Source organism: Aythya ferina (genome assembly GCF_964211825.1).
Source record: "Aythya ferina genome assembly, chromosome: 2".
Classification (NCBI taxonomy): domain Eukaryota; kingdom Metazoa; phylum Chordata; class Aves; order Anseriformes; family Anatidae; genus Aythya; species Aythya ferina.
In genome coordinates, this window is record NC_140297.1 from 122410628 (window position 1) to 122422464 (window position 11837).

At 39.2% G+C, this 11837-nt stretch overlaps 1 protein-coding gene across 1 annotated transcript in view; it reads right to left on the bottom strand.

Annotated features, from left to right (window-relative positions):
- The window catches only part of CA8 (carbonic anhydrase 8), a gene marked incomplete at its 5' end in the record, with an annotated part of 29488 nt that extends 18031 nt beyond the window's left edge, over positions 1-11457 (bottom strand). Inside the window, 5 exons of the mRNA XM_084510919.1 lie at positions 1941-2053; positions 4853-4901; positions 6284-6346; positions 8783-8878; positions 11419-11457. Of these exons, the coding sequence (XP_084367045.1) occupies positions 1941-2053; positions 4853-4901; positions 6284-6346; positions 8783-8878; positions 11419-11457 (360 nt within the window). The remainder of the gene's footprint in view (positions 1-1940; positions 2054-4852; positions 4902-6283; positions 6347-8782; positions 8879-11418) is intronic.
- Positions 11458-11837: the final 380 nt, after the last annotated feature.

The window sequence follows — 11837 nt, forward strand, 5'->3', positions numbered from 1 at the left end:
GGCCGGAAGGGGAGAGCATCGCCTGCGATGTCGAGCAGGGACCTGTTTCCATTCCTCCTCAGCTCCCAGATCCCCTCCCTCTGCCCGATGGGGACAGGGCAGGGGGTCCGCCCCCATTTGGGGAGTCTCACCTCGGCACCTCCCCTTGAGGCCCTGCAGGGAGTTACTCCAGAAGTCTATCTCCCGCTCACACTCCCTGATGGCCCTCAACCTCTCCACCTCCTCCTTGAGCTCCGCCACCATGCGGACCAGGTCATCCACCTGCTCGCACCTCACGCACGCAGTTTCTCTGCCTCCCGCCGATGGCAGCAACAGGCTCAGACACTCCTTGCATCCGGTGACCTGAACTGCGGCATTTTTTAACGGGTAGTCGGTCTGCGTGTGTACCGACTTTCTGGAGAGCGCGCCGTGCCTGGTGGCGACCATTATCGCCTAGTTACGGCTGTTGTTAACGAGGTGTTGTTTGTGTGTAGGGGGAGCGCTCCGCCCTTCCTGCGCGCCCTGCCTGCGCGAACTGCCGCGCTAACTGCCGCGCCACTCCCTCTGACGCGCCACGCCCTGTTTGCCCGCCCTGCTCGCCGCGCTCCTGGTCGCTCGCGCTCCCTAGGGGCTGCTTTTTCTGCATAATTCCTCCCTCATTCACCTCCCACATCATCTCCCAGAAAATGCATGGCTTGAACTATACCCTCCTCTGTCCACTGACTGGATTATAAAAGAATAAAGAATACAAAAGATGTAACTAACATGAACTAAAATGTTATACAATGTGTTGGTCTAATGGCTATGATTGTTACACCTTTGATTAAGTCCTCTTATTTATCCATATCATATCTGACCAATTAGCTGACACGTTACAAAATGCACTGTTTTTAAAAGTTATTCTGAATTTAATAGTGCCAACAGAGTTCTGTTTCCATTTACTCAGTAGTAAGCAGCCATAAGACTTATCCTTTCATAAATAAATAAATAACAGATTAGTGATTGATAAAATACATTTAATTGGCAGGTAACATACAATTAAGCTTATTGGGAACTATCACTTTTATCCTATGATTAGAACCAGAATCCACTCTTCAAGTGGGAAAAAAAAAATAAAAATTGCTGATTTAAAATGGTATGTTGTTAAAATATTCTGCTGGGGTTACTAGCAAAATTTTAGATTATTAAAGCTGAAATAATACAAATTTATCACCTTTATGCTTTTTTCCCTTCTGTTTGCACATCCTTCAGTCGAGAAAATTAGTGCATTCAGCTTCAAGGATTTTAGATAATTTCACTTAAATATACCCACATTTCTCCAGGTGGGTCTCATAGGCTGCAGGAGAATAATCATTGGAAGTTTTTGTTGTTTTATTGGGATTATTTGTTGACAAGCTTGAAATTTCTTATATAGAAATACTTATGTAACTGTTAGATATTACAAAAAATATACTTAAAAATACATATACGTGAAATCAACTTTAAACAGGTAGTTTCCACTTGACATTTATTATAAAATAGAACTAAAAAACAGCAAGGTAAGATAAATATAGTTGAACACAATATAGCTAGCTTGTACAATGTTAACATTTTTCATTCTCTGGGACACAGTACACAGTATCTCCCTGAGCTTTTTTGTTCCTTTAACATCAAAAAGCAATGATATTTGAAAGCTTACAGTTACAAAGAACTGAATTTCTTTTGCCCGTTGACTTCTTTCTTTTTCTTTCACTTAAATACAGAATTATTTTAAATGCATATTATAAATGATAACGTTTTTCATCTCTGACCTTTGCATTGCCTTCAGTGACTCAAAAGGCTTAACCTTTACTTGAAAAGCCATGTACTGATCTAATGGGATCTTCATGGAGAACAAATATAATGCCCTGATATATATATTTGCACGCTATAACCTTTAGCTCATAACCATATTCCAAGGTCACTTTAAGCACAGCTGTTACCTGCACTTGGGACACAGTCAAAGGGTAGCGAAATAATATCCAGGTGACACCTTCACTGCAGGGTGGAATGGTGAGGGAGCCCTCATATACCCAGTAGTCACGCAGGAGAGGATCTGAAATTAAAAGAAACGTGGAATTTTAATGACACTAAGGAAAAGGATTGTGTCTTTTAATTATGACGACTTATGATAGCCATGGGCTTGCTCCTATGATGAAGTTAGTATGCAGTAAGGTAAGGTGTGAATTTATGACCTGCCAAGCACTGTCCAATGCTTTCTCATATGACTGCACATGAGCACACAGCTATTACATAACAGTAACTTCTCCCTATAGATGAATGTTTTAAAGATGAAAATGCCACTTTATAGACATGGCAAATAACATGAGCACAACTCCTTAAACTAACAGAGCGAATAAACCATATCTTGGGAAAGAGCCTCCAGCTTTCCCAACTCCACATTCTCTACTGCAATAACTGTTGTTTGACCTGCTCTCCTTTGGGCCTAGCTCCATGTTTGAAAAACAAATGAAGGAATTGGATTTCTTGTCAACACTCTGGTCATGCAGAATTTCAAACCCACTATTGCATGGAGCTTGAAGTTCACTGCTGGATTAAAATATCAATCCCTTATCCCTAGAACAAGCAGAAAACATTAGAGTTAAGAGGCATCCCATTTTGAAGGTAGAGGGGATGTGTAAAATTGTAACTTAATTCTACATTTAGGATATGTCTCAAAGATGAATTTACTTCACTTTTTAGAAAAACAAAAGCAGTGAAAACAGCCCAAACCAAACTTTTCAGTTCATAATTCTGGTGACATATTTTTTGAGATGCACTAGTGCCTGCTAGCTTTGGAAAGTGAGCTGGACTCTACAGGAAAAAAATCAGTATTTATTTAAGAGATTACTCTGTTGTCTCTCATGAAAACATACAACAGTTTATCTCAGCAGAGTTTTAATTTTACATACAACATATTTTAATCATTTCAGTTTTTATTGCCCAGACATTCCAGTCACACCGCACTTAACTGAAACTACACAAGGTTGTCCTTTGCTGCTATAGGCCATAGTCATAAATGACTTCCTGACTCAGCTAAAGAAGTGGAATAAACTGCTTGGTTGTAAAAGAGGGGAAAAGAAACAAACCTAGAGAGCAATTGGAGACAAAGTGTAGTTAATTGTGACATGGAGACCCAGGGGAAGGTTGTGACTAGCTTGACAAGGACAGGATGGGGGGATGGGAACTGGAATAAACTTGCTTGGTTGACCTAACCTGTTACTGCCGTTTCACTACTAGCTAAGAGGAATGTCCTTAGAATTAAAACTTGCTAAAGAGGCCTGTGATTGTCAGTGAATGGATTTTGGTTTGCCGATATCATTTTCATTCTCAGTTATGGAATTACATAGCAAATCCATTGCAAGAAAGTTGCATTGTCAAGCACTCAAAGTTAAGAACTGCAAGAATTAATTCAGCCCATCCTGTGCATGCATTATGACACTATCTCATTACATGATCACATATGAAATTTCTAGAGAAGCTTTCATCATTTTTTTGCAAAGATGGATGATTCTATCTTGAAAAGCAGCAGCTAATATTTGGCTTTCTCAGCATAATATATGGTCCTAGGTCTTCTTTTTCCCATGCTATTCAACCCCTGCTTCCTAGAAAGACTAATTTTCTTGATTTTTCATTTCTAGTGCACTCATTTCTTCAGTGTCTGAGTGCTTCATTTATGTAAGTTTATCCTTTCAGCACCCCAGTGTGGTGAGAAAGGACAGACTACTCCCAATTTTTAAAGCTGGGGAACTGAGGCAAAGAGAGTTTAAGATCAAATGCATCTATTCATTTGAAGTGTTTAATATGAGATGCTTAGAACCTGATTTCTCAGAGTAGTTAACTTTCTAGCACTTAATGCAGTCAGAGCACTGCTCCCATTCACTTCAGTTGCAGGTGTAAGCACTCAGCACTTCTGCAAATCAGACCCCATGATCTCAAGTCGGCCACCTAGAAAATGAGGAACACATAATTAGAGATCACTTATGAAAATTTTGGCTTATGTGACTTGATCAGCATCAGGAACTGTGAGGCAGGGGTCCTGTAAAAATAAATTCTGGTAAAATATGTATTATCATGCATGTATATGAATGGACACAGGCAGCCAGCCTTAATTCCTGCAATTCCTAAATGCTGAGCACTTGACTTTGCAACATAAACCACATTATTTTTATATAATTAAAAGTTTAATATAGACCACGGTTATTTGGAAAATTAGTTTAAATATCTTGCTACTATGGCATGAAATTTAGCTCAAAAGATTCCTTGCAGAAATATTTGTTTTGTAGAAATGCATTTTTTTGAAGTCACTTTTTTTCAAGACAAGGTGGAGTGTTTTTTCTTATTGTTACCCTTGGCTATATGAATTGGAATTTGCCTCCCACTGACACTACCCCCCCCCCCCGTATCCTATACAACTGCCATTGCATTAAGGCATTGTCTTTTGTTGCTTACAAAACACTAACTTGATAATGGGCAACCTTACATTTTCTGAAGTTATAACAAGCCTCTCTTTAAGGAAATCATCTTCATATTTCATGCAGAAGTAGAGAAAGGATTACACATCACTCTCCCTCTAGGAGGGATAACAAATCATCAAGAAATCTAGCCACAATGTTGCCAGCAGGGCACTGTCTAGAATATCACATTCCACTCGCATGACAGAAGTGTGAATTTATCCCAAGTTCAAAAGGGACTTCTTCCCTACTCCTATTAGCACCATTAGGTGGAAAATGCATTATCACCTGATGGGATTCACTCTCAGGTTTGCAGTTAGACTGTTCTTTAGATTGAGATTGTTTCAGCCTCTGCAATTAGCTAGTAATCCACCCATACAGAAATAAATAAAGGCACCTACCTGGCAATAAAGAGTTGGGATTAAAACAGGGTATAGTTTTGGACTTTCCCTGAAAAAATGAATACAAATCAATCTCATCTCTAGTTTCTTATTAAAATGATGATGAATGGTAATGCAAAACACTGTGTGTTTGCTAACGTTAAACCTTGAATTCCTGTGCAAAGCAATCTCATTAACATTCCCCATTTAATCATCACTGTGTTTGTCCTTGCAAGTACACAAACAGTTGTGGATTTCATTGTTTGTTTGTTTGTTTTAATACATGTTTTACTTCTAAGATTATCTCAGCAATTAGTTAACTTTCTGCCTCTAGTACTTGTGCTCCCTCCAGGCCCCAGCCTTAAAATTCTTTCTCTACATGAATTCAGGGTTCCATACAAAATGAGTTGAAAAAAAAAAAAAAACAAGGGAGAAAGTGAGCTTTTCCTTGACTGATCTAGAAAACACTAAATTCTGGATTCACCTATTTAAGGCAAGAAAATTTTATGTGTGCAGAAAGTCAGTTTGATGCTGGCCCTGCAAAAGCCACTAGTAGAAAAAAATGCTCATAATGATGAAGCTTCCCACCACCTTCATCTATTTGGCTGTCTTCAGTAATGAAACTGCACAGTTCTGTACACTAATGTTTTCAAAGTCACCTTCATAAACAATGAGTCTGTAATATTAAACATCATGACTGAAGCTTACCATATATTATTTGCCTAAGAAAAGATTTTAAATTCTCATAACAGCTTCTCATTTTTCTATATTTCAGCACCCACTGAAGTGAATGGCTAGTCTCTCCAGAACAATATAGAACTTTTCATTAATATATCTCAAATTGCTTTAAAATCAAGGTAAGTATGATTATTCCCATTTTGCAGAGAGAGATGGAAGTAGCTTGCCCAAGATAGTATAAGATAGTGTTAGATAGCATCCTGGAGAGCACTCAGATCTCCTCAATCTAGATATGTCTTTAATCTGTTCTTCAGCATCCCAACACATAATCCACCTGACAAGGTAGCACTGTGTTTTTGCTGATTTCCCACTGCAACTTAATACAGGTGTTTATCTATTTTTTCCTCTATGAATTAAAACCAGAAAAGTTTGGAGATGCTGTTACTAGTGTTCACTAAGCATGTTGCAGTGCTTACAGTCACACTGACTCCATAATCACTAGAAAGGCAGTACTTGAAATCAGTTGCTAGTGTAGGAGATCAAACATTCTGGACATCAGACAAAGGAGGTTAACCACACAGATTGTACATTATCTGAAAATACTGTAAAATACTGAGCTTTTGATACAGGCCACTGAACTATGGCTTTCACATGTGGTTTTACTACAAATAAGTCTGAAAACATTCTCTTGGCCTCGGGGTTTCATATCCATCCTTCACTCACTTACTTCATCTCTGGCCTGTGAAGGAAACATTTCTTCAGCTGATGCCTTACCTTGTACTGGATGTCCTGAAGAATTTCCGTTACAGCCTTTAGGCCTACATGTTCTTTTCCTATCTGAAATACAACAGCAAAGATGAATTTCAGTGTTTTGCTATTTCTGAAATTGTGAAACACAGAAGTCAAACAGAACAGTAAGTTCTGTACTTGTTTTTACTTAAGCTACCCAACCTTGTATTAACCAAATACACTGATACATGGCAACTCCAAACAATGAAATTACTATAAAGGCATCAGCCAAAATTTAACAAGGTCTGAATAACTTTAAAGCAGAGACAAAAACTGACAGAGCAAGAAAAAGAGTCACAGTTAAGATTGATAAATTTTGACTAGGCCTGTTTTGCAGCATATACTGCATGTAAATTCAAAATCATGCAGCTCTATGACATATAAATGCCAACGATACAGTTTGTCCTTACCAGTTTTTGTCAGAAAAGTACACAGAAAGGAACAGAGTGAACAAACACGACAGACACTTTTTGAATTTGTTCCCACAGTACTGCAAATCTGGCTCAACATGTCTCTAAGGCTCAGGGGAGTTTTTTTCCTGCCTGCAGAGTGCAGAATGGCAGAGCCCCTCCCTCATGGCATCCCTGGGATTTTGCAGGCAAAAGCATGGCTCTCTGCAGCACTGTCTTTACAGAATGTTTTTTAAAGCTTTCAAAAGAAACCAGTTTCCATGAACACTGTTCACTCTGCACACTGATTTCATCTGCTTCTGATCTAAATCACCCACCTAAAGACCCTAGCTTTTACCTTCTATGTAGCATTGGCAAAGTAGAAAGACTGAGCATGGCCTTCCACTTGATTTCTTTGCCAACATGTGCATATATGACATGAAGAATTAAGTGCGAATGAGAGAGAGCAGAACAGCTGGATGCTGAAAAAATTGTTGGCCTTTGGATTTTTATTTTTTTTAAATAAAATGGAAAAGTAGATACTAGAAGAAAATAATTAAACATCAACAAAAGGTAGGTTTTATTTCTAGTAATTTAAAAGGGTTTTCTTTTGTTTCAGAATGGGATTTTATTTTAAAACCTTCGAAGTGTGTAGAAGATATCAAAATCACTTCAAAAATGTAGGTTCTAAATTGCACCAAGGTCTGTCACTTAAGATGGTGAAAATATTCTCATTAACCTTTAAATGATGCATTTGAGAACTGTGGTACAAAAGTATTATATTTCCATGTCATCAGTGGGAAATGGTCACTGAATTTCCTCTCCTCATTCCTTTAATAAACAGCATAACTACTCTTCTTCCTTAGTCAATTTTAATTATATGAAGCCTTTCCTGGCTGATGAAAATGCACTTTGGAATGCTTCAGACTACGGAGACAGAGAGAGACCAGAAAGGGAAAATGTATCATTTAAGTTTCATATTTGTTTAAGAACTTATATATAACTTTCTAACTAACTCAAAGGTTACCTCTGCTAGAATTAAAGGTGAGTTACATAAGCAATTATGACACAGCCCTCCAGGATACAAAACTGAGGGAATGAAAACCGCCTAGCTTCCATTTTTAGTAGTTCTATCTCCGTGTTGGAGCTGTAACCAATGTACCTTTAAATTCAAACAGAGGTAAAGCTCAAAGGCATTCATAAACTTGTTATGAAATATGACATATTAATATCACTGTGGAAGAAAAACCATTTGATCCAGGCATGAATTCTAAGTCTTTTCCTATAAACCTATTTAAACAAAACAGTTTGCCACTTTTCATGAGGAGGATGAGCAACTGGTGCTCGAGGAGTAAAACTGATGGTCTTCTTTATACGATGCAGTCCTTGAAAAACCTTCAGCAGCAATTAGATTATGGGCCTAGCTTCCCAGCTTGCATTATGCCTTCTCCCAGCAAGCTTTAAGCCTCCATGTCATAGGCTTCTCTGAAGATCTGCAGAAAGACTCAGTACAGTCGCAGTCTGATGTCTCTGAAGAAGTAATGGGATCCTGTCTCACAATTCTGCTGTGTGTAAAAACACACTTGCACCTGTGTTTAAAAAAGCACAATTCTGCTACTGGGTTTTGGGTCAGTGGGTTCTTAGCCTTCTTTTTTTTTTTTTTCCTCTTTCCTCCTCTCCTCTATTTCCCCAATCCCTGCACTGCAGGCCAGGAAAGGAGAAGAACATATCAGAGACAGTGAAGCACCTCCACCTCCTGACAGTCCTCATTCTGTCTTCACAGGCATGGTGAGTGGATGTCTACTTACAGCCAGGCGCAGAGAGAAAAGATGGTTTGACTACATATCACTCCTTCTTGAACTAATATACATTAAATATGGTATTTAAACAAGAGGTACTTATCAGCATGTGCACAGGAGGCATGACAGAGACATGTCTTTCAAGTAGAATACCAGCAGAATAAAATAAATTTTCATAAAATAAAACACATTGTTTTATTTTACGAAATCATTAAAAATGAAAGAAAATGTAAAGGAACTATTTTTCCTCACACAAATGACAGTGCATGGTAACGACTGCAGCACAGAAAACCTACCTGTACAAACAAAGCAATAATAGCTATGCCGTGCTTCTTCCCCACTGCCTCATCGATGCTGCTGTACAGTGTGGAGTTCCAGTGCATTAGATGAAGCTAAAACAAAGCAGTGGAAATAGACCAATAGAAAAAAAAAAAAATATGTTTTGTAATTGAAATTAAAACAAACAGACAAAAACACCAGAAATTAACTTCAGTTAACAAAGCCTCCACGTTTGAGTGCATGTATGCATGTGCATGTCTGTGGTTATGCACATCTATCTAAATAGATTCCCGTTATAAACATCAGGAATCCCAAGGAAAAAAAAAAGAAAAAAAAAAAAAAATGTCAGCTGCAGAAAAAGCAATCTATAGCCAGTTACCAAATATCTGCTACAAAGGTGTGAATAACCACGCTAATGATGAGTTACATACTCCCTCACTTTGAACACTGAAGTAACACCAGCTAATACAACCTGCCAGCATTGCTCCTCATCCTGCCAGCTCTCTCCCGAGGTATGATTATGGACACAGGCTGTCCAGACATACATTGGACTGGACAACTGTATTATCTTAATGTCACTTGTCTCACATGTCACCTTCCAAGATGAGTCACTCAAATCTCAGCAGTAAGAGCAGGTGAAGTGATTTCAGGAAAGGTTAAACAGAGAGAAAGCTGAGCAGAGAAGAATGGCTGGAGGATCAGCTTTGGGGCAGCAGTGAAAGGGATGCTAAAGAGCAAAATGAGAGCCCTCAACTGCCTTCCACAGGGGAGCAGGCCCTATAGGATTTGATCCATGAACAAGTCAGGCAGCAGATACTGGATGGAAAACATCAAGTCTGTCCTGGTGAAGTGTCACAGCTGTCCATCTTGATTTGAGAAAAGCCCTGGAAAAAGAAGGGAAGGGAAAAGAAGGGGAGGCAAGGCGAGGAGAGGCGAGGTGAGGCGAGGCAAGGCAGGGGACACCACCATCTGCTGAGATGTAATATACATTTCAAACATGAGTTTCTCCACCACTGATGTAATCTAAATTACAGATTACTAAAATGTAATCTCTGTGGCTGAGTCTGATAATATTGCAGAGCTTCAACACAGTGATGCTTTCAAGTTTATCTGCCAACAACTTTTGTACATTCCAAATAGATAAAAAAGCTAAAAAAATAAAAAAATCCTACAAACTCTTAAATTTAATTCCTTTTGTAAAATCAAGTGATTGAAATTTTGCTCAGATACGTCTAAAGTTAAAATATCACTTCCTTAACTTGTTTCCACCTTCAGACAAATTGGTCTGTAAAACAGATAACATTTTCTGGTTTTGTGCTTCAATTTGTCCCGGTAACAAGCCCTATGAAATGCTTCTGACAAGCAGGAGTTTACCAAGCGACCTCAGCACTTGAGAAAATCCACTCCACTCCCCTTATTTCATCTCTGAGGATAATTTTAGGTGCTGCTCCTGATGACTGAGATTTTATATGCCTTTGTCAATGTAAAATTTTAAATTAACATGCTGTAAATCAAATTACATTTCAAGTTATCATTGCAAATAATTCTGGTCATGTTGATCACAGGCATTTGCTGTACTTAAAAAAAAAAAAAAAAAAAAAAAAAAAAAAAAAACTTTAAAGAATTCATTCACACATGAAAACAGGGATAAATGTACTAGACCACTGCTATAAAACTTATAGATTTAAAAATGTTCCCTGTTAGAACTATTCCATCTCATCATTTCCCATGAATGTACTTGGTGTCATGTACTTTAGCAGACATAAAAAGCTGGTCTATACATCCGATTTACCTTTGGCCTTTAAAAGAATAAAAACAAAGGATCAGCTACTGACAGTCCATTCCCTGACACTCCCTTTAGGAAACAGACCACCACCCTCAGAGTCCAGAGCTTGGAGCCTGCATTAGGTATCCACTAGAGGGGGCTCAGGGAGTCCCACGATGCTAACCAAAACCCTGACCTGCAGAAGGAAAGGGGAGCCGGCTGCAGGCAGGCAGGAGCGCACAGGCTCAGGAAAAAGGTTGCAGTGACTGCAGTCCCGACGGCGATGTCCTTGGTGCTGCGGAGAACAATGCCACATGGCACGGCCATTCGTTTTGTTTGAAATGTCACAGCAAGCTTTTCCTTCGGCGGCTGGAACAATAGCGCTGAGGGTGATAGCCAAATGGAATAAGCCCATTACTTCAGCTGTGTCAACAGGCGGGGCTTGGCTAAGGCTGCCACGACATTCAGCAGCTCTGGAGGTGAAGTCTGTAATCTGATGTTTCTCCGTGTTCTGACAACAGCGTTTTTTTTTTTTTTTTTTTTGTGAGGATTTGAAAGGAAAACGCTTAGCCTCAGAGAGGGAAAAATGAGAAAGCACTGCAGACCATACGAGCAATGACCCCAGGGTATCTAGCAAGAGGTTGCGGTTCTGTCTTAGGCAGCAACCTCTTCAGGGCAGAGACTGTTTCCTATGCTAATGTTATATATTGGCCAGGAAAATGATATCCAAACCTTTGTGTAAAATATTAAGACATCTAGAATTCGTCTGTGAGGCAGCATAAACAGCTTGCCAGGAGGATGTGCTGTAAAATACACAGAGCTGCTGCGTGAAAGGGGGAGAACGATGCCAAACACCCCACAGATGGAACTGCTTTCCAAAGCACATACCCACTGGCCAGCACCTCTTTCCACATCTCCCAGCGACATGGGAAGAGTAAGTTAAATATTAGCTACCCATTTCAAGCATATCTCTAGGCCTTGCTATTTACTCGGGGAAAGAAGATTCTCTGCATACTCTTAGAGCTTCCTTCCTTTCCACCAACTTAATGGAGGTCAGGATGGTCTATGACAAAAAGAAGATAACACAAAGACAAAAGATGTTTTCACATAATATTGATGTACCCTTGACATGGTTCAGGTTTAGGAATCAACATTACTAAAGGTACTGAAATGGACACTCATCACCTTCTGGCCCAAAGGTTCCTGTAATGTGGAGGTTCCACTCAAGAAGGTGAAATATTAAATGCTCGATATTTAAATAAATATTTGACTCCATGGAACAAGAATCAATATTTTGTACCATGTTT